Source organism: Leucoraja erinacea, chromosome 3 (genome assembly GCF_028641065.1).
Source record: "Leucoraja erinacea ecotype New England chromosome 3, Leri_hhj_1, whole genome shotgun sequence".
Taxonomy (NCBI): domain Eukaryota; kingdom Metazoa; phylum Chordata; class Chondrichthyes; order Rajiformes; family Rajidae; genus Leucoraja; species Leucoraja erinaceus.
In genome coordinates this window covers 73,837,508-73,860,137 of record NC_073379.1, presented here as the reverse complement: position 1 = coordinate 73,860,137, position 22,630 = coordinate 73,837,508, and the positions used below count along the sequence as shown (strand labels likewise).

At 43.6% G+C, this 22,630-nt stretch overlaps 2 protein-coding genes across 7 annotated transcripts in view; one reads left to right on the top strand and one right to left on the bottom strand.

The window, feature by feature from the left end:
* The window catches only part of agtpbp1 (ATP/GTP binding carboxypeptidase 1), a 217,711-nt gene extending 197,775 nt beyond the window's left edge, over positions 1-19,936 (bottom strand). For 3 of the 5 annotated variants that reach the window (XM_055632933.1, XM_055632934.1, XM_055632935.1), the window contains exons 1-2: positions 19,810-19,936; positions 12,192-12,259 (exon numbers count right to left, since the gene is read on the bottom strand). In XM_055632933.1, the coding sequence (XP_055488908.1) occupies positions 12,192-12,259; positions 19,810-19,901 (160 nt within the window). In that variant the 5' untranslated portion in view covers positions 19,902-19,936. Of the gene's footprint in view, positions 1-4,746; positions 4,954-12,191; positions 12,260-19,809 lie in introns of those variants that run through there. The other 2 variants (XM_055632937.1, XM_055632938.1) reach the window with 2 other exon arrangements.
* A 121-nt stretch (positions 19,937-20,057) lies between these two features.
* The window catches only part of naa35 (N-alpha-acetyltransferase 35, NatC auxiliary subunit), a 55,649-nt gene continuing 53,076 nt past the window's right edge, over positions 20,058-22,630 (top strand). The window contains exon 1 of one of the 2 annotated variants that reach the window (XM_055632940.1): positions 20,058-20,174. The gene's annotated coding sequence lies outside the window, so the exon portion shown is untranslated. The remainder of the gene's footprint in view (positions 20,175-22,630) is intronic. The other variant, XM_055632939.1, reaches the window with a different exon arrangement.

Here is a 22,630-nt window from a genome sequence, read left to right as displayed (position 1 = left end):
GACTGTGGAACAGCATCCCTCTTTCGACTCCTTTAAGTTGAGACTTAAAACTCATCTTTACTCTCAAGCCTTTCTTGACGTCCTCCGAGGGAGGGCTATATGTATGTATTTATGTATGTACTTAATCTATGAACCAATGTTATATAACGTTAGTATCTCCAGCAATATAAAGCCCTTTGGCCAACGAGAGTTGTTTTTTAAATGTGCTACAGAAATAAAAGTGACTTGACTACTTAGGAAAACGGAAATGTTCATCGATGTTCTTCGTCAGAATCTCCCTCTTACTGAACTACATTGTCATAGTAGAAGATAGTAAAGGTACATCTCACTGGAGTTTACAAGAATGAGAGGGACCTCATTGAAACATACAGAATAGTGAAAGGCTTGGATAGTGGATGCGCATAGGATGTTTCCACTAGTGGGAGAGTCTAGAACTAGAGGTCATAGCCTCAGAATTAAAGGACGTTCTTTAGGTAGGACACTAGGACACTTTGGGTCCCTGTCACATAGGAGGCTTGGTCCCCCAACACAATAGTCTGCCACTCACCCATAGTCCCCAACTGCACAGGCACTAGAACCCTTGCAATAGGATAGTCACCCTCCCTTTTCTTTCCCCTCCCTCTCTCCTCCCCCCATCCCCACTCATACAGAATAGTCTTGGTTGGATGCCTCTTTTCCCCACTAGAGGTCCCTCAGTATTAAAGGACGTTCTTTAGGTAGGACACTAGGACACTTTGGGGCCCTGTCACATAGGAGGCTTGGTCCCCCAACACAATAGTCTGCCACTCACCCATAGTCCCCAACTGCACAGGCACAGCTCACTTCCCCTCAACCCTTGCCCTCTCCCCCCCCCCCCCTCATCATCACCCTCCCTTTTCTTTCCCCTCTCCTCCTCCCCAATCCCTCCCTTATAGGCCTTAATGTGGAGTTGCATCATTTTTTTGTTTGATAAAGCTCTTGTAAATCACTTAAGGGCGTGCTTCTTGTGCTATAAGTGTTCCAAAAAGTAGCACCATCAGAGCTATGAATAAAATGATGGCCTCAGTCACTCCCTCCGTAACTCCTCTCCCTCCCTACCCCCTCCTATCCATCTATCCCTCACCTCCCCCACTCCCCCTATTGCCCCCCCTACTATCCCTCCTCACCTCCCCTACTACCCTCACCTTCTATTCCCCACTCCCTACCTCCCCCCCTCCTCTACTCCCCCATCCTCTCCCTCTATTCCCCCACTCTCCCTCCTCACCTCTTCCCTCTTCTTTTCCCTCTCCTCCTACCCTCCACCAATCACTCCCTCCTCTCCCCTACACTGTCACTCCCTCCCCCCCCCCCCCCTCCTCTCCCTTCCCTCCTCCCCTCCTCTCTCTCTATCCCCTCTCCTGCCCCACACTCCCACCTCACCTCCCCAGGATCTCAAGGTTGTCGCTCCTCTCCGTTCTTGCATGCCCTGGAGGAGCATCAGCTATCTGCGCCCTTAGAGCCAGGCCTCGGATCCTCGACGGCCCGGCAGCACCCGCCGCTACGGCCGCGCCGGCATGTGGGCTGGGGGGGGGGGGGGGTGTGGGGGATTGGGGAGAGCTTGGGGGAAGAGCCATGGGGGAGAAGTGGGGGTGTGTATGACGGGGGAGGGGGGCAGGAGCCAGCGAGGGGGACCATAGGGGAAGGGGATGGAGCTGCAGGGCATTGCGATGGAGATGCGTTTGGGACTCACAGCGGGCTATGGGCGCTCTCCTCCGCTGGGATCAGACTCGCCCCTTTCCGTTTGGTGACATCTCTGACTCCACGCTTGAGCCGCTTCCAGTCCCTCCAAAAATCGTTGGAGACTTCCGCCGGCCACCCGCAGCGTCCCTCAGCTCCGTTAAACTCTCGATGGTGCAGGAAGGGGCAGACCGTCCCGGGGCGTGACAGGAGAAGAGACCAATTCGCGTGGCACTGACTGGCAGGAGAGGAGATCGATCTGCGCATGCGCTGTTTTTACAATTTTTAAGCTTCATTAACTTTTACAACATACTACCGATCGGAACGAAACTTGTTGCACTCGCAGCACAGGAGAACAGAAGACTGTGGAGGCCAAGTCAGTGGATATTTAAGACAGAGATAGATAAGTTCTTGATTTGTACAGGTTTCAGATGTTATGGGGAGAAGGCAGTAGAATGGGGTTAGGAGGGAAAAATAGATCAGCCATAATTGAACGGCAGAGCAGAGACTTGATGGGCCGAATAGCCTAATGAATTAACTCAGTGGGTCAGGCACATCTCTGGAGAAAAGGAATAGGTGACGTTTCAGGTCAAGGCCCTTCTTCCTAGCAGACCCAAAGTTGAGTATTTGATCTTACATTAACATGACCAAAATTCAGCCATTTTCACATTTATGAGTCAACACCAGTCTCCAAGCTGCCTGCTGGAGACATTTTCATCCTTGTCTGTATTCTCTCCAGAATTGTCTACACTGCTGCAATGTTCCTTTGTTTTACACTTCCTAAACTTGATGTTGACCAACATTCTGCTAACCCTATGCCAACATCACCCATCATTGCTCCGTTTGTTGTCCTGCATGGCTCCAGGTTAAGCAATTCCACCAATTTTAAATCATCTTTGTTTTCAAGGTGGGCTACTCTTTTAATTCTCACCATCTCTGTAGACTTCCCCAACCCTATACCTCCAACATTCCTGCTCTGTTCAAGTTCTGATCTCTTGAACATCTCTACGCAGAGTACTCCAGCCCTACAAGTCACTGTTGCCAAAGCACTCTGCTGTGGAATTCTCTTTCATGACATATCATACTCTCTTTTCTGCCTTAAAACCCTATATAGACCAACAACCTTTATCATGTTTTTGGTTATAAGCCTTAATGTGGAGTTGCATCATTTTTTTGTTTGATAAAGCTCTTGTAAATCACTTAAGGGCGTGCTTCTTGTGCTATAAGTGTTCCAAAAAGTAGCACCATCAGAGCTATGAATAAAATGATGGCCTACATCATTTCCTGTTTTATTTTAGAGCTCTAGCATCCTTTTTTATTTTTAAGTAGATCATTTCCAGAGAAACCATGCCTCTGCTTACTTCACCTTTGCTATGCACCAATCTAAATTCAGAGACCAGGGTTCATGATCAATTTTGCTTTCGCATGAGGTGCAACTTTCACAAAACTGCAGATAAATGCACAATTACCTAAACGATTTAACTTTCAAAGCGGCATTTCCAAAAAGTACTATATTGCCAAACATATAGTTAAAGCGTCAACTTCCTAAATAAATATTAGTATAGAAAGCAAAGATCGCAAATCAATTAATTCAAAATAAGCCTCATCGGTGTTTACACTTTTATTGTAATACATATAGTAGATTTTTGTCAGCGCCCATAATTTAATTTCAAGAATCTATTATTGTACTCCATAAGAATCATCGAATCTTGCGGGTATCGAAGATCTATGAATTTTGATTAAAACCTAATATCACATTCCATTTACTGCAGGGAAAATACTCTGCATATGATATTTGAAATATTTGTTGACCAAATGGATTTTGTTGCTTTATCTCAGCATTTTTAATTGAGGCGAGCGGGTGACTGAAGGAAAGATGCTGAAGCAGAGCCTAAACACCATCACTAGAATGAGAAGCTGCTTTCTATGATGAACATTCTTGGAATCTATATATTGGAAACTTGGATCAATAGTCTGCTATTATTGTCTAAGTTTCTCATCTTGGACTCAATATGAAAACATTTTTTTGAACTTCATTCCAAACAATAAGATGCAGATTTCATCTATTAGGAGTGCCTGTGGAAATAGCTGGTTTCGCTGACTATTTTTGCATTCTAAATAAAAATTCAATCTTCATACAATCCTTTCAAACTGTATTACAAAATACATTCGAAGGCCATTACATTTACTTAAAATATTTTACAATCATCACTTTGACGTTTTCTATGCTAATGGCATCCTATGTGACTAGAACTGATTGAGAATTCCTTATTTGCAATCTTTCATACAAATCCAATATTTAAGTTAACATTAGCAATCATGATTTATTAGCTTTTAAACGAGAATAGTAGAGCCATTCACATTGTCTGGAACCCGACTGTTCCGTTGCCATAGAAAATAAAATCCTCTCAATTAATGTGCCGGTTTAATTGGCTAAAATAATACTAATGGCAGTGAGTCTGGTCTTTTTATATAAGTAAGATCCTGTTCGTATTTGCACATTACACTTGCTTGCAATCCCCAGAGGATACAACTCCAATTACGCTTTTCCCGCAGTGCGATCCACAAACGTATAAACAGTAACATATTTTGACAAATGTGAAATATAAGCCAAATAGGCTAGGGATTGGATTGCACGTTAGCTCTAACGTTTATCTCTAGCGTTTACGTACATTTTAAATGTTATTGCAATAACTAATAAATTACAGTGCGATTGACTCGGGATTAGGCTGTGGCATTACAGCAAGGTTCCGGTAAGTGAGCGGGCACTACTCAAAAGGAGAAAACGGGGCCTGGTACTGACCTCCAGTCAGCATTTTCTAAACATTGCCCAACGATGTGCAGAAGAGGGCTGTCAATATTACACAAAATATTGAATGCGAAAAAAATCGTTCAAATAATCAGTCCATGCAAACATTTGAGTTCTACTCGAGTCAGTTCCCATCTGACCTTAACTCGACCACGTTCACTTCCCCATGTTACTATTCGCCAAGTTCAGGCGGACGTCAATAATCTTTCAAGCAACGGAAAAAGCTGTTTAAATAAACCCACCTGTTTAAATAAATCCCTACCGTCCATCGAAAGGAAAGGTTGCTGCCTCCTTCCCCGCCAGCCTGCCTGGCCAGCGAGCAGTTGTTGTATCACAGCACCGTATGCGACGGAACGCTGCTGTTTTGATACAAACGCTCCCAGCTCTGTCTAATTGAACGTCAACCTCGCGTCTGCGTCAAAATCCTCACGGCCACCGAAGCTCATCGCCCCCTCACAAAACCCTTCCTCACAACGATCACTGTTTGTATGCTCCCTATTGCACTATCGGGATTTAATTACGCCCCTCCCCATAAAAAATGGACCCTTTGTAATAATTGTATACAGTCTAGATATATGGCATGGAAACAGACGCTTCATCCCACCGAGTTCTTCATGCGTGGGCCGATTCGCCAGTTCACACTAGTTATCCCATATGTTATCCCATTTTCGCATCCACTCCATACACATTAGGAGCAATTTTACAGAGGCCAATTAAAGGGCAAACCACATGTCTTTGGGATGCTGACAGGGCCGGATTTAGATGATGAGCAGCCCTAAACTGTTCCAATTGTGAGGCCCCACCCAATCCCCCACCCCCCGACTAGAGGCGGACCAGATTGACACCGATTTGCAGCCGAGCAAAGCCAATGGGATAAAGGGCTGGATAGCGGCGCTTTTTATTTATTTATTTATTGCCAGTGCTAGTGTCGAGTTACTGGAACAGGGCTCGAAATTAGCGGTTGCCCGGGTGCCACTGACCACTCAAAGCGCCGCCGGGCAACCTAAACACGGAGTCATTTTGCCACCAGATACTGGTTTGTACCGAAGATAGACATAAAAAACTGGAGTAACTCCGCGGGTCAGGCAGCATCTCTGGAGAAAAGGAACGCGACATTTTGTGTCGGCGGTGACGGCTGTATTGCGTGGGAAAGATACTGGGTGCGGGGTGAGGAAGGGTCGGAGCGAATGACGGGCCCCGAACAGCGGTTCCATCTCCTGCTCCTCCCGCACCCGCCCGCCCTGATAGCGGCCGCTGCTTGCAAATCCGCTAACGGCGTTTTCAAAACAAACCCCCCCGCATGCCGAGGCCTCCCCCTCCCTCCCTCCTCCCAGCCTCGGCGTGCGGGAGGGTTTGTTTTGAAAGCGCCGTTAGCGGATTTGCAAGCAGCGGCCGCTGTCAGGGAGGAGGAGGAGGGGATGGAGCCGCTGTGTGGGGCCCGTCATTCGCTCCGACCCTTCTGAAGCAGCTGCACCAAAGATCCTATAGCTATAGGATCTTTGAGCTGCACCGCTCGGCCACGTTGGCTGGCGGAGGAGGGAGGCGGTGGCGAGGAGTTCCCAACGGCCAAGGCAGCGGGGCGATATTGGTCGAGGAGCGCTGACCCTCCTTCCTCCATACCTCGCCCCCCTTCTCTCTCTCTCTCTTGTATGCCCCCTCCACCCCCCCCCCCCCCCCCCCCCCTTATCCTGGGACCCTCCTCTCCATCCCGCACTGACCCCCTTCCCCGCCTCTATTTAGTCCTCACTGACATCCCCTGTGCTCCCCTCCCCATCTCCCCCCCCCCCCCCTATTCATCCTGCGCTGATCACTCTATCCACCTCGCATTGATTCTCCTACTACCCCCCCCCCCCCCCCCCCCCCCCCCATCCTACCTACACTGGTTCCCCAATTCACCTGGTACTTACCCCTTTCCCATCCATCCTGCACTTCTCCTCCATCCATCCTGTACTGATCCCCCATCCATCCTGTACTAATCCACGCATTCATCCCGTACTGACCCACCCTCCATTTACCCTGTACCTTCCCCTCATTCATCCTGTAGTGATCCCCAATTCAGCCTGCACAGACCCTCCAATCCACACTGTACTAACCCCCCCACTCCCATTCATCCTGTACTGATCCTCCCATTCAAGAAGAATGGGGGGTCTGAACAGGGTCTCGAAGAAACGTTGCCTATTTCCTTCGCTCCATAGATGCTGCCTCACCCGCTGAGTTTCTCCAGCACTTTTGTCTATCCCGTATCTATCCTGTACTGAACCCCCCCCCCCCCCCCATTCAACACCACTGATATCCCCCGTGCTCTCACCTCACGATTTTACCTACTCCAACCAACACGTACTAATTCACCTGCCTCAATCCATCCATTCTGCACCGACTGCCTTCTAAGTTACCAGTCGGAATTATGCTCAATGAAGCATTCACATATTATTTCCGCTTCAAATAAAGTCACAAACTAAACATGTTTACCAATCAAGACATGATATATACCACAATGACATGCTGCAAAATTATAATACAATATCTCAACTCTTTTTACACGTTGCAATGAATGCAATTTCTATTATTTCTTTCCACTTCCAAACAAAAATGTGGTTGGATTATTCAGCATATGATCGACCTCGGTGAGACCAAGCGCAGGCTTGGCAATCACTTCGCACAACAACTCCACTCAGTTTGCAATAACCAACCTGATCTCCCAGTGGCTCAGCACTTCAACTCCCCTTCCCATTCGGAATCCGACCTTTCTGTCTGGGGGCCTCCTCTATGGCCAGAGTGAGGCCCACCGTATATTGGAGGAGCAGCACCTCATATTTGCTTGGGTAGTTTACACCTCAGCGGTATGAACATTGGCTTATCTAATTTCAGGTAGTCCTTGCTTTCTCCCCCTCCCATTCCCAGCTCTCCCACAACCTACTTTCTCTGCCTCCTCATCTATTTTTTGTGTCCCCCCCCCCACCCTCACATCACTCTGAAGAAGGGTCTCATAGAAACAGGAGTAGGCCATTCGGCCCTTCGAGCCTGCACCGCCATTCAATATGATCATGGCTGATCATCCACCATTCAGATAATAGTCTACTTTCCTGTTTTTGCCACCAAAGTGGATAACCTCACATTTATCCACATTATACTGCATCTGCCATGCATTTGCCCACTCACCCAGCCTATCCAAGTCACCTTGCAGCCTCCTAGCATCCTCCTCACAGCTAACACTGCCCCCCAGCTTCGTGTCATCCGCGAACTTGGAGATGTTGCATTCAATTCCCTCGTCCAAATCATTAATATATATTGTAAATAGCTGGAGTCCCAGCACTGAGCCTTGCTAGTCACTCCCTGCCATTCTGAAAAGGACCAGTTTACTCCTACTCTTTGCTAGCCAGTTCTCTATCCACATCAATACTGAACCCCCAATACCGTATGCTTTAAGTTTGTATACTAATCTCTTATGTGGGACCTTGTCGAAAGCCTTCTGAAAGTCCAGATATAACACATCCACTGGTTCTCCCTTATCCACTCTACTAGTTACATCCTCGAAAAATTCTATAAGATTCGTCAGACGTGATTTACCTTTCGTAAATCCATGCTGACTTTGTCCAATGATTTCACCACTTTCCAAATGTGCTGCTATACCATCTTTAATAACTGACTCTTGCAGTTTCCCCACTACCGATGTTAGACTAACTGGTCTGTAATTCCCTGTTTTCTCTCTCCCTCCCTTTTTAAAAAGTGGGGTTACATTAGCTACCCTCCAATCCTCAGGAACTACTCCAGAATCTAAGGAGTGGCCAAGTTGCAACTAACATAAAACTTAAAGAAAAAAGGTGATGGGGGAAACTAAGTGGGTCAGGCATGGCTGTAGATTTCCACCATAGCATTCCCTCCACAGGTGTTGCACGACTCGGAGTTCTTCCTGCACTTTTCTTTTAGTTCAACATTCCAGCATCTGCAATTTCTCATCTCCTTAAAACCGATCTAGTTGTGACCACTGTTCCCAAAATGCTCTCCCATTGAAACATCAGTCACCAATCAGTCTTGTTTCCCACTTTTAATGAATGATCTACATACTGTTTGAAGAAATGCTTTTGAATACACTTAACAAATTCTTCCTTGTCCAAGCCTCATGCATTAAGAAAGTCCAATCAATGCTGATGCCCCCCGACTTACGCAACGGTTATGTCCTACGGACCCTTGCACAAATCAGATGTTATGCAAGCAGGAAATAGAAACATTATTGCACATGCGTAAATTCACTATTCAACATGGAGACCATGGGGGAGCTCTGACATGGAGAACATGGGGGAGCTACGACGCGGAGATCAGTGGGGTTAAAGAATTGCTTACGTAAGTTAGTTTACATAAGACGCTTATTACGCAAGTAGGGGAGTGCCTATATTGGGGTAGGTAAAGTAATCCATTACGACTATCCGGTTGCTTTTACGTCTTTCCATAATCTCTCACTGGTTATTGGGAGGCCTATCATATTAGAGTGACTGCACTATCTGAGTTCTACCATATTGCCTCAGAGGGTGAACCCTCCAATATCTCCTCGGTATAGCTATGACTTTATCCCTGATTAGTAATGGAACTCCTCCATTAATTTTACCTCTCTATGTCTAAAAGATCAAAACCTTGGAACATTGAGCTGTCAGTCCTGTCCCACTCACAACCACGTTTCAGAATGGCACAGATCATAGTTCCATGCACTGATCTAGGCTCAACATTAATTTGCTTTATCTATAATACTTCTTGCATTGAAATAAACACAGGTTTAGGTTTATTATTAATGTCCAGTATACCAAGGTATCAAGTTAACTCAAATTCTATAGATAGAGCAAAGGGGAAAGTACAGAGTGCAGAATATAGCTCTCAGCATTGTAGCGCATCAATTGAGCCCATCAGTCTCACCATGTTTATTAACCTACCTCAGTGTGTCCTTCCTTTCATACTTACTTGTCATAATCCCTAACTTCCGATCAGTCACTTCATTTGCTGCCCTGCAACTCTGGCTTCCTTGATACTTTAGATCAAACCATCCCAAGTAGCACTAGCAAACCTCTCTGTGAGGATTTTGGTTCCTCTCCAGCTCATTTCTCTTGCACAGGTATTCCAGCTTTCCTGGCCTGGCAGAAAGGCTCCACTTTCTTCACACATCTGAAACCCTCCCCTGTATACCAGATTATTTGCCATATATTGATCCGCATTATCTACAGTATATCTTATTCTTTGGAAATTGTACTAGTAGGGATTTTCCCTTCAATTTTGCCTATCCCCATGTTATTCCAAGAATTGATTTAACGGAATGTCCCAGGAACACCACTGGCTCCATGCTGCCCAAACATAAACCAATCTAACAGACACAAAATCTTTATTCCTTTATCATCACAGGACAGATTCCTAGAATTCCTTGCATAATCTCACTGTGAGAATGCATTCATCCAAAAAACTGTAGCACTGTCAGGTGGCAATTCCACATCATCATTTCAAAGGCAACGAGGGGAAGGCAGTAGATGTCTGTATCCACCCAAATCATTGTACCAGAAAGAGGCCAAAACAGATTTCAATCAAAGATGAATTAACACGAGTCAATGGTAACATAACCAGCTGTAACCAATATTTTACTGTTTTTCATTATCTTTGGCAGTGCAGCAGTTGGAACTGCTGTTCACGTTTCCATGAGCTCGAGTTTGATCCTGATCTTAGATGTTGTCAGTGTCGAGTTTACACATCCTCCTCATGACCACCTGGGTTTCTATTTGGTGTTACAATTTACTCCCATATCCCAAAGATGAGCTAAAAAGTTAGTTGACAATTGTAAATTAGTGCAAGTGAAAAACAAACCACAAAAAGGAAACGATGAACATTGATTGCAGAGGGTAGGCGGAAGGGACTAATGGGATCCCTCTACTGGGAGCCAGCATGAAGATGGTGGACTGAATTGCAGCCTTCTGAACCTTAAACAGTATGTGGGAAAATACTGGAGGAGTATTTTGAATTGAATTTAGATACACTCCAACTTTTTTAAGTCAGTTTTTATGTAAATGCTCTTAAAATTACCCACTGGAAAGCTATGCTCCTTACATGTCTAGAAAAAGTAAAATTGGGTTCCAAACGCCAGGTCTTTATCAGAGGCAAAACCAATGCAGTATCTTGCACTGTGATAATGCAGACTTCTAAGCCTTTATTGAATTGTAGTAATAATGCACAGATCAAAATTCATGACTGAGGTAGTTTGGTGATTAGGAAAATTTGAAAGGTGTAAGAATAGGTCAATAAGATCACCTGATCCAGATAATCCTCAACTCTCTTTAAAATAATCTTTGTCTTGGTCTTGCAACTCAAATTCCACAGGATGATTGTGCTAGAGATTTCCAAAGATTTCCTCATCTAATGCGTGATACGTTTTTCTGATATTGTACCCTCTTCACGAGGGAAACAGCTCTTCACATTTACCTTGTCAAACCGTCTCAGAATCTTCATTTTCATGTGGAGGACCTTCTAATCTTTTAAACTCCAATTATAGACCCAACTTGCTCAAAGTTTCCTCTTCAAAACTGTAAGCAGTACTCCAAGTATGATCTTGCCAACTCTTGCAGCAGTTCAATACCATCATCCGCTCACTACTTATCAAACTAAGAGAACTGGTTCTCTGCTCGTCCCTTTGCAGTTGTATCCTCGACTTCCTCATTGGCAAAAACACTTCCTCCTTGATAATCGTCAACACGGAAGAACTCCTTCCTGCTCAACTCTACTTTCTCTATACCCACGACTATGTAGCCTAACACAGCTCCAACACCGCCTTTAAATTCGCTGATAATACCACTGTTGTTGGACGAATACCAGACAATGATAAGTCAGAGTATGGAAGGAAGGCTGATAATCTGATTGAATGTTGCCACAACAATCTTGCTCTCAATGTTAGCAAGACCAAAGAACTGATTGTTGACTTCAGGAAGTGTAGCCCAGGGACCCAGGAACCTGCCTTCATCGGCAGGACAGCGATGGAGAGTCAACAGCTTCAAGTTCCTGGGCATATATATCTCTGAAACCAATCTACCCTGGCCCAGCAATTCAATGCAATCACAAAGAGAGCTCATCAAAGCTTCAACTTCCATAAAAGATTGAGGAGATTTGGTATATTGCCAAATACTCTACTGAATCGCTACAGCTGCATGAAGGAAGTCTCATGACTGGTTGCATCACAGCCTGGTTTGATAACTCAAATGGCCAGTAACAAACGAGGTTGCAGAGAGTAATGGACATTGCCCCACCCATCATGAATACTGACCTCCCCACCATCAAAGGGATCTATTGGAGATGCTGCTTCAAAAAATGTTATCAAAATATCAAAGATTCACACCACCCAGGCCACACTCTCATTTTGCTACTACCATTGTGAAGAAGGTACAGGTGCCAGAAAACTGATCTCCAGATTCAGAAACAGCTTCTGCCCAGCCACCATCAGACTCTTGAATAATGCACAACTAACCTCAGCAATTATGATCTTCTATGGACTTTATGCTTTTTGGTTGCATTCCGTACTTTAGGTTTGCACTTTTGTGCTCTGGCTACCTTGTATTACTGATTATTAATTTTTTGTATTATTGATTATTATTTATATTACTAAGTCTGATCTTGACCACTTCCTGTTGTTCTGTATATTTATTTTAGAAAATACGCTGCCACTTACGGCTGTGATTTTCGGCCATCTTACTCAGAGTCCCCCTCCGCTGCGCAGGACAAGAGGATTTTTCCCATCTATGAAAAATAAAAGAGTTATTAGTGTTTAAAAAATGTTGAGATTCTCCCTCCTGAAGGCTACGCCCCTTCCGGAGGGACTATAAAACCCGGAAGTGTTGAGTGCCTCAGTCAGTCTCTGCAAGATGGTGGAGCGAGAGGGTCACGTCTCTCAGTCTGAGCTGTGAATAACACTGAACACATGTCTACTAAACTGTGAGTGGTTTTACTGACCTGTCAGTGCCCTTAATGTGGTTTGAAAATATAGTTTGGAAATGCTAAAGCTGTGTTGCCTTTGGTTTGGAAATGCTAAAGCTGCATTGCCTTTGGTTTGGAAATGCTACAGCTGTGTTGCCTTTGGTTTAGAAAAGCTAAAGCTGTGTTGCCTAATTAAAGTTGCCTTGCCTTCTATATAATTAAAAGTCTGATCTTGACTACTTCCTGTTTGCGCTTTATATTGATTTTTAGAAAAATCGCCACCACATACGGCTGTGATTTTTAACCATCTTATTCAGAGTACCCGTCCGCTCATCAGGTGCCGAGGATTTTTCCCATCGATGAAAAATAAGAGTTATTAGTGTTTAAAAAAATGTTGAGACTCTCTCTCCTGTCAATCACGCCATGAAGACCACGCCCCTTCTGGTGGCAGGGAGGGAGGGACTATAAAACCCAGAAGTGTGGGTGTGGCTCAGTCTCTGCAAGATGGAGGAGGGAGAGGTTATGACTCGCTGTCTTTAGTGGCCTTGCACCCTGCTTGAAATGGTATGAAACTGCACTTGAATTTGGTGGCCTTGCACCCTGCTTGAAATGGAATTTCAAGGAATAGCCGTGAGTCAACAGCCAGCCTACCAGCCGTGAGTGAGTGAGCTGCCAGCACAACAGGGTTGAGTGACTGAGCCGCCAGCCCAAGAATCCATTCGGCCCACAAACTCCATACTAGCCCTCTGGAAACCAATCCCTTCAGCCCACAACTCCCATACTAGCGCACCAGAAAGCTCCCACCCCCCTCCGGCAACCTTTATTGGAATTGGTGGAGAGGTGGAATATTGCGTTGGGGGACCAGCCCTCCCGTGTGATGCCGGGACCCAATGGGTCCCACTTAGTCTAGTATATTTATATATGTGTTTTGTCTTAATAGGCCTATAAAGTTGCAGCAAGTAAGAATTTCATTATGCTGTAGCTGGTATATATGACAATTAAAAACTCCTCTGCTTTCATACACCACCCTATCAAAATAAAGGCCAACGTTGTATTTGTATTCCTAATTACTTCTACTTGCACATTAACTTTTTGTGCTTCATGTTCGAGGACACCCAGTTATCTCCACACTTAAGCATTGTGTAATAACTCCCTCTATTTAAACAATATCTGCTTTTGTATTCTTCCTACAAAGTAGTTAACATTTTATCACATTATACTTCATCTGCCCAGTAGCTTAACCTAGTTGTATCCTCTTACAATCAGGGGTGGGAGATTGCAACCTTCACGTGGTCCACCTGGTTTCGACGAATGCAATCAACCCGGCGTGCAGTCAAATAAGATCAAATAGAACAAGTTGTCCTACAATTTAAGGCTGTCCACGCCATATGCAAGAAGGAGAAGACAGACACTCACAACTTCTTCCCGACTATTCTTGTATCATCAGCAAATATGCTACAATACATCTCAATCATTGATATAAATAATAAATAGTTGAGGTCCCAGCACTGATGCCTGTGACATTCCACTAGTTAGTTGCCAACTGTTACTCTGTTTGTTATCCCAATTTTGTTTTCTTTAGTTAGTTAAACCCATACCCGTTCTGATATATTATTCCTAAAGCCATAAGCTATCATGCAGTAATTATCATATGATATGATGATTATGAAAGGCATCTAGCAATATGAATGGCATCTAGCAATCTTAATGAATTACAGATTCTTTCTTCTTTATCTCCTCCGATTGTTATATCCTCAAAAACACTAAGAGATTGGTCAAATGTAATTTCCCATTCAAAGCTACACTGACACCGCTTCACTTAAAAAATAATAATTGTTTCCATCATTTTCCCAATCACAAATGTCAGAGTAGTTAGGCCAAAGTTTCTTGCTTTCTGTCTTGTTCTATTCTTGAATAGGTACATTACGATACGAACCAACTTTATTTATCCCAGGAGGGAAATTGGCCTGCTAACAGTCATAAAACACAACAAGATACATGAAATTAAAGTGACAAAATTGAAAGGATTGGGGATGTGCAAAGATTGGGGGTGGGGGGAGGAAGAGGGGAGTCAGTCTACACCATAACAGAAGGGGCAGGAGTTGTGCAGTTTGATAGCCACAGGGGAAAATGATCTCCTGTGGCGTTCTGTACTGCATCTTGGTGGAACCAGTCCAGGTTGACCAATGTCATGGAGGGGGTGAACTGCATTGTCCAAGATGCTCCATAGTTTGAGGAGCATCCTCTCCTCCAATACCACCTCCCATGAATCCAACTCCACCCCCAGGGTGGAGCCAGTCTTCTTGATGAGCTTGTTAATCCTATTGGCATCCGTGGCCTTCACCCTGCAGCCCCGGCACACGACAGTGAAGAAGATGGCGCTGGCCACCACCGATTGGTAGAACATCCGCAGCATCTTACTGCAGACATTGAAGGAGCAGAATACAGACAGCTCTGTTCCTTCTGGTACAAGGCCTCAGCGTTCCTGGACCAGTCCAGTTTACTGTCCAGGTAAACTCCAAGGAACTTGAACTCTTTGGTAAACTGCACATCCACACCATTGATGGGGACAGGGGTGTTCCTCTACCCCTAAGGTGTAACTCCTTCGTCATGTCGGTGTTGAGCTGCAGGTGATTCACCCCACACCACTCAACAAAGTCATTGACTACACCTCTGTATTCAGCTTCCCTCCCCTCACTGATATACCTCTTTAACATTGGACCTGCTGTATGCCAATGTTTTCATATCCCTGGTGGGACAGTCAACAAACTGAGTGAAAGTGAGTAGGGAAGGAAAAGACGATTGACTGTTGGGTGACTGCCGTGTGCACATGCCGAAACCGTAACTGGGAGAACTACATTTGCAGTTTTCCAATAAGCTGGAACTCCTAGGAACTCCTGTTCTGCAACCTAGGAAAATTTGGAAGATCACAATTAATACAGCCACCATCACTGCAACCCTTCTTTTTTTTTTAATCATTTCAGCATCCAGGTCATTAGCTCCAGTGCGTTTGCCAGCCTTCAGTTGCATAGGCTACCAAGTATTGCTTTCCTTTCTGAAAGTAATTCTTTGAGTTCCACCCTTCATTTCGCCTAAGTTTTACCGTTATTATTTCAATGGAAAGTCAAAGGCAAAATACACACTCTGCCATTTCCTTACATCTTATTATTAATTCATTAGTTTCACCCTCTGAAAATTGCTCAGTGGAAAGAAAGTGCCTTCCTTACACTTTCAAACGCAGTCGTTCAGATTCTGCAAATGTTCTCTTTTGAATTCAGACTTTTTTTTTAAAAAGGTTTCGACAATTCTTTCCAAATTCTTTCCATTGATAACTCGTCAATCAGGCCACAGAGATTATATTTGTATCAGTAACACGAGTTAAAAAAAATTAATGTAAAGATTTTGATGAAGCTTAAAGTTGGAAGTTGACCTCAGAGTCAATATAATGCCATTACAAACAGACATTACAAATAGTCATTCAACTACAAATAATCATTCAACTTCATATAATTGACAGGATGAATGGTAAAGACTATGCACAGGAAATGGAGCTTGTGACAATATTTAATAGGATGAATTTGTATACTTCTATCAAGTCTCCCCTCAACCTCCGATGTTCTGGAGGAAACAATCCAAATTTATCCAACCTCTCCCTGAAGATGAAACTCAGTAATGCAGGCAGCATTGTGGTAAACTGCCTTCGCACCCTCTCTACAGCTTCCACATCTTTCCTGTAATGGGGCGACCAGAACTGCATGCAATATTCCAAATGCAGTCTAACCAAAGTCCTATAGAGCTGCATCATGACTTCCCAACTCTTGTACTGAATGCCCCTAACAATGAAGGCAAGCATTCCATATGTCTTCTTGACCACCATTGTGTTGCCACCTTTTGTGAGCTATTAACTTGGACTCCAAGATCCCTCTGCACATCAATGTTGTTAAAGGTCATGTTATTAACTACTCTCTTCTTACATTCACCCTCTCGAAGTGCAACATCTCACACTTGATCGGGGGTTAAAATCTATCTGTCATTTCTCCGCCTGTGTCTGCAGCTAATCTATATCCTGCAGTATCTTCTGACTTCATTCCTCACTGTCTTCAACTCCTCCAATGTTGGTGTTGTCAGCAATCTTACTCACCAGCCCATCTATATACATTTAAGTATCTCTTCTTCTTGACTATGGCGTGCACAGCCTAAAGTTGTAGGACAACTTGTTCTATTTAACCATATAACCATATAACAATTACAGCACGGAAACAGGCCATCTCGGCCCTACAAGTCCGTGCCGAACAAGTTTTTCCCCTTAGTCCCACCTGCCTGCACTCATACCATAACCCTCCATTCCCTTCTCATCCATATACCTATCCAATTTATTTTTAAATGATACCAACGAACCTGCCGCCACCACTTCCACTAGAAGCTCATTCCCCACCGCTACCACTCTGAGTAAAGAAGTTCCCCCTCATGTTACCCCTAAACTTCTGTCCCTTAATTCTGAAGTCATGTCCCCTTGTTTGAATCTTCCCCATTCTCAAAGGGAAAAGCTTGTCCACATCAACTCTGTCTATCCCTCTCATCATTTTAAAGACCTCTATCAAGTCCCCCCTTAACCTTCTGCGCTCCAGAGAATAAAGACCTAACTTAGTTGTTGAAACCCAGGCAACATTCTAGTAAATCTCCTCTGTACTCTCTCTATTTTGTTGACATCCTTCCTATAATTGGGCGACCAAAATTGTACACCATACTCCAGATTTGGTCTCACCAATGCCTTGTACAATTTTAACATTACATCCCAGCTTCTATACTCAATGCTCTGATTTATAAAGGCTAGCATACCAAAAGCTTTCTTTACCACCCTATCTATATGAGATTCCACCTTCAAGGAACTATGCACAGTTATTCCCAGATCCCTCTGTTCAACTGTATTCTTCAATGCCCTACCATTTACCATGTACGTCCTATTTTGATTTGTCCTGCCAAGGTGTAGCACCTCACATTTATCAGCATTAAACTCCATCTGCCATCTTTCAGCCCATTTTTCCAAATGGCCTAAATCACTCTGTAGACTTTGGAAATCCTCTTCATTATCCACAACACCCCCTATCTTGGTATCATCTGCATACTTACTAATCCAATTTACCACACCTTCATCCAGATCATTGATGTACATGACAAACAACAAAGAACCCAACACAGATCCCTGAGGCACCCCACTAGTCACCTGCCTCCAACCCGATAAACAGCCATCCACCATTACCCTCTGGCTTCTCCCATGCAGCCACTGTTGAATCCATCATGCTATTCCTGCATTTATACCCAACAGTTGAACCTTCTTAACCAACCTTCCATGAGGAACCTTGTCAAAGGCCTTACTAAAGTCCATATAGACAACATCCATTGCTCTACCCTCGTCAATTTCCCTAGTAACCTCTTCAAAAAATTCAAGATATTTGATCTTACCTGATTGTGCAAGCAAGGTTGATTGGATTTGTCAAAACAGGGCGGACCATGTGAAGGTTGCAATCTCCCACCCCACATTTAAGTGTGATGCATTTATATATATCACAGACACCAAAGGTCCCAACACAGATCCCTGCGGAACAGACGTCCAGCCAGAATATCTACCTTCCACCTCAACCATCCGTCTTCCATGATTAAGCAAGTTCCGAATCCATCCAACTAAGTCATCGTGAATCCCGTACATTTTAATCTTCGGGATAAGCCTACCATGAGGGGCCTTATCAAAAGACTTACTAAAACCATAATCCACTATATTTGGATGCACCTGCTGTACCTTGCATCTCCATTATCCTGAAATTTAATCAAGGTAATTAAGCTATATTTTAAATTAACTACTGCAGAACGCATACTACTTGATATGATCGGTTTAATTATTTGTCATGATTAAATGATGAAGATATTGTGTTACACATTGTAATCCATCATTGGCACTTCAGCAAGTATTTGATGCATTGATTTCCATAGGGTTCTTGTAATTTAGCTACAATTCATATAAGCAGTTGTCATAAATTTAAGATGTTGTTTCAGATTACGATGGTTGTTATTTTCCTCCTGGCTCAGTATTCGCTCTCAAAAAAGAGTAACTATGTAAAATAATCAATCATTACATTTGGTCCTTTGTAATAATACAAACAAGATCTCATTGTTCTACAACCTAAGGTGACCACACTGTACGAAGTGCCACAACAGATCAAAATGTACTGTTCAATATTAATTGAACTCAGAAATTGCATATTCACAAAAATAGGTACATTTACATTGCTGCAGAGATATCATGACCCACAATATAACCCTAGCACTTTGCCACGGAATGGGCTAGAGGCATTTTGACAACAAACTAGATATATATCATATCCAAAGGTCTCGTATTAAAAACAATTATCAGTGAATTACATAAACGTAGTTCCAAATCGACACAATGGGCTGAATTATCTCCTTCTGATCAATACATTTCAATACTTCTATGATCCGATATATAACAGTAACCGATTATAGCATAACTAAACTTACAACTTACAAAATTCTTAAGGGGTTGGAAAGGCTAGATGCAGGAAAATTGTTCCCGATGTTGGGGAAGTCCAGGACAAGTGGTCACAGCTTAAGGATAAGGGGGAAATCCTTTAAGACCGAGATGAGAAAAACTTTTTTCACACAGAGAGTGGTGAATCTCTGGAACTCTCTGTCACAGAGGGTAGTTGAGGCCAATTCATTGACTATATTTAAGAGGGAGTTAGATGTGGCCCTTGTGGATAAAGGGATCAGGGGGTATGGAGAGAAGGCTGGTACGGGATACTGAGTTGGATGATCAGCCATGATCATATTAAATAGCGGTGCAGGCTCAAAGGGCCGAATGGCCTACTCCTGCACCTATTTTCTATGTATCGATGTAAAGGTTACAGAGGTCAATGGTAGCACTAAAACAAAGGAAATCGTCCCTCCTTTCCGCTCATAACACCGGCTACCTGTGGATATTGCTACTTGTAGGTCTGTGAATAATGCCATATGAACATTTAAAGTGTATTTGGGACTCAAATACCAACAGTAAAGCAGGGTTGAGGCTAGACTATTTCAATGGTCAGGCACAAATAATGCCTGGCAGCTGGAGCCCAGTAGTGGGCTCTCGCATGTCGATAAACCACAAGCCGCTGCTGTTATCGCAAACATCCGCGGCTGTGAAGACCAAAGATCCTATAGGATCCTATAGAAGACACCGGGGGGCCATAAAAATCGCCGTTTGTTTTTCCCACACGGTCATGCCATTGAACAAGTATCTCAACGAAGAATGTCTCCATCAATTTCCCACATAAAAGAAGGCATTGAAAGGAAGTATAGAGTGTATATTGACCGACCTCGTCGCCTCTCTGCAGCAACGCCTTCCGTTGCCACAGGAAGCAGCTGCAATAGGATCATTGGCCCGGCTCCCCCACCCGGCACCAAACATCCTATAGCCCAATAGCCGACCCGACCCGACCCAGCCGGCCGCTCAAACCTCGCGATCATTGCCGCCGCGCACTCCCGGCAACTGAATGGGCTGCTGGGATTTGCAGTTCAATTGGTGTTGTCCGGATGTGAGAACAAGGAGCGATGCTCAGTGGAAGACTACAGTTCCCGGCAAACAATGCGCCACGGCCGCTCGCAGGACGGGGTGGGCTGACCTCAACATGGCTTCAGCTGATCGTACATGCTGTTAAACTGAAAGCTGCTTCACTGGAAGGTAATGTCAGTTTGAATGGCTGTTTTTGGCGTGCGGCTTGAAATTGTTCAGCCATCTCTCCCGAGAGAGATGTGCACTGCACGGACATTTAACTGGCTTGTGATTTGCTCAATCGCCGGCAACTTTACTCTCAGGCCTATGTAAGTAGTGGAGGGTCTCGACCCGAAACGTCACCCATTCCTTTCCACAGATGCTGCCTGTCCCGCTGAGCTACTCCAGCATTTTGGGTCTATTTTCGCTTATAAATGGCTTAATGTTCTAACTTTCACTTAATGATTTTCAAATATAATATGCCTGTAACAACATCATTTATGAGCATGCACCGCAGTTTTATCAAAAGATTGCCTCTGGATTCATCAATTTATCAATGTATTTGAACAGGAACCTTGACCTTGCAACACAATATTATTCAACACAAATTGGGTGAATCTCAACGTCCAAATCTTTGCCTTACACACCTATCCCTTTATTTCTCTAACATCCAGAAATCTATCAACTCCGTTCGGAATGCAACCACTGAATTTTTCACAACCGCCTCTGGAGTGGAGCATTCCAGTAAATACACCTCACTTCTCCTTGTTCCATTCCTCCTCTTACCAGCACCTTACTTTGAATCTGTAAAATCCCACGACTTTTGTCCTCCATTGTTCTAGACTCTTGAGACAATGGAAATATCCTCCTATAGCTATCAATGAGCATGCCTATTTCTTCTATACTCTTAAAGGTGACCCTGGTTGCTATTCCAGGAACCATTTTCTGGCAAATCTGCAGTCTACTCCTTTGAGTAAGGTGACCAAAAATGTGCACAATACCCAAGTGCAATAACATTTGTAATAACATAGAATTCATAGGTTTAAGGTGAGGGGGAAAGATTTAATATAAACTTGAGGGGTCGTTTTTTTGGTAGGGTTATGTCATAAGGAATAGGAGTAGAATTTGGCCCATCAAGTCTACTCCGCCATTCAATCATGGCTGATCTATCTCTCCATTCTAACCCCATTCTCCTGCCTTCTCCCCATAACCTCTGATGTGACACCTGTATTAATCAAGAATCTATCTATCTCTGCCTTAAAAATATCCACTGACTTGGCTTCCACAGCCTTCTGTGGCAAAACAATTCCACAGATTCACTACCATCTGACTAAATGAATTTCTCCTCATCTCCTTCCAAAAAAGACTCTCCCACGTGGAAGCATCCTCTCCACATCCAGTGGGTGTATGGAACTAGTTGCCGGAGGAGGTCGTTGAGGCAGGTACTATCGCAATGTTTAAGAAACATTTAAGCAGGTACATGGATAGGTTTATAGGACCTGCTGGTGCATAGGATAGGTTTAGATGGATATGGACCAAAGGCAGACAGTGGGACTGGCGCAGATGGGCACGTTGGTTGACATAGGCAAGTTAGGTCAAAGTTCCTATTTTCACGCTTTATGACTTGCGCTCGATGATTGGACCAATACAAATATTATATTGTGTAAGTTACCTGTCTTTGAAAACAACAAATCATTTGTGTATTCCTCAGTTTAAGTATAATATATTCTAAGCATAACATTTTATGATAAAAATGCATTTGCCTACGATACCAATCAGAGATAAAATGCTATTAGAAACATCATGCAACCATAACAAATGTGTAATATACAAGAGTGACTAATAAGCCAAGGATATTAATTTTTTATAATTAAAAAATAACGACCAAGAGATATGAGAGATTTCAAATAGAGATAGAAAATCAAATGAGAGTAAGGTCAAATAATTTAATGAATGTGTAAAAAGGAGAGGATTTGCATATATAAACATTGTTCTTTTGGAAGTAGAGACAGGAGAAGTTATAAAGGAAAATAAAGAAATGGCTGCCACATGCATGCAGTGCCCTCTATAATATTTGGGACAAAGACCTATCATTTATTTATTTGCCTCTGTACTCCACAATTTGAGATTTGTAATAGAAAAAATCACATGTGGTTAAAGTGTACATTGCCAGAATTTAAAAGGCCATTTTTATACATTTTGGTTTCACCATGTAAAAATTACAGCAGCGTTTATACATAGTCTATAGCCTATATATTGCAGCCATCTTTAGCTTATGCTTGTTTTGGGGGCTAGTCCCCTTCAGTTTTCACTTCAGCATATAAAAGTCATACTCAATTAGGTTCAGATCGGGTGATTGACGGCCACTTAAGAATTGACCATTTTGTAGCTTTGTAAAACTCCTTCGTTGCTTTAGCAGTATATTTTGGATCATTGTCTTGCTGTAGAATGAACCGCCGACCAATGAGTTTTCAGGCATTTGTTTGAACGAGATAGGATGTGTCTATTCACTTCAGAATTCATTATGCTACTAGCATCAACAGTTATATCATCAATCAAGATAAATGAGCCAGTTCCTTCAGAAGCCATACATGCCCAATCCATAACACCAGCGTAGACTTTTTCATCGCGGAGTGGGCGACCAC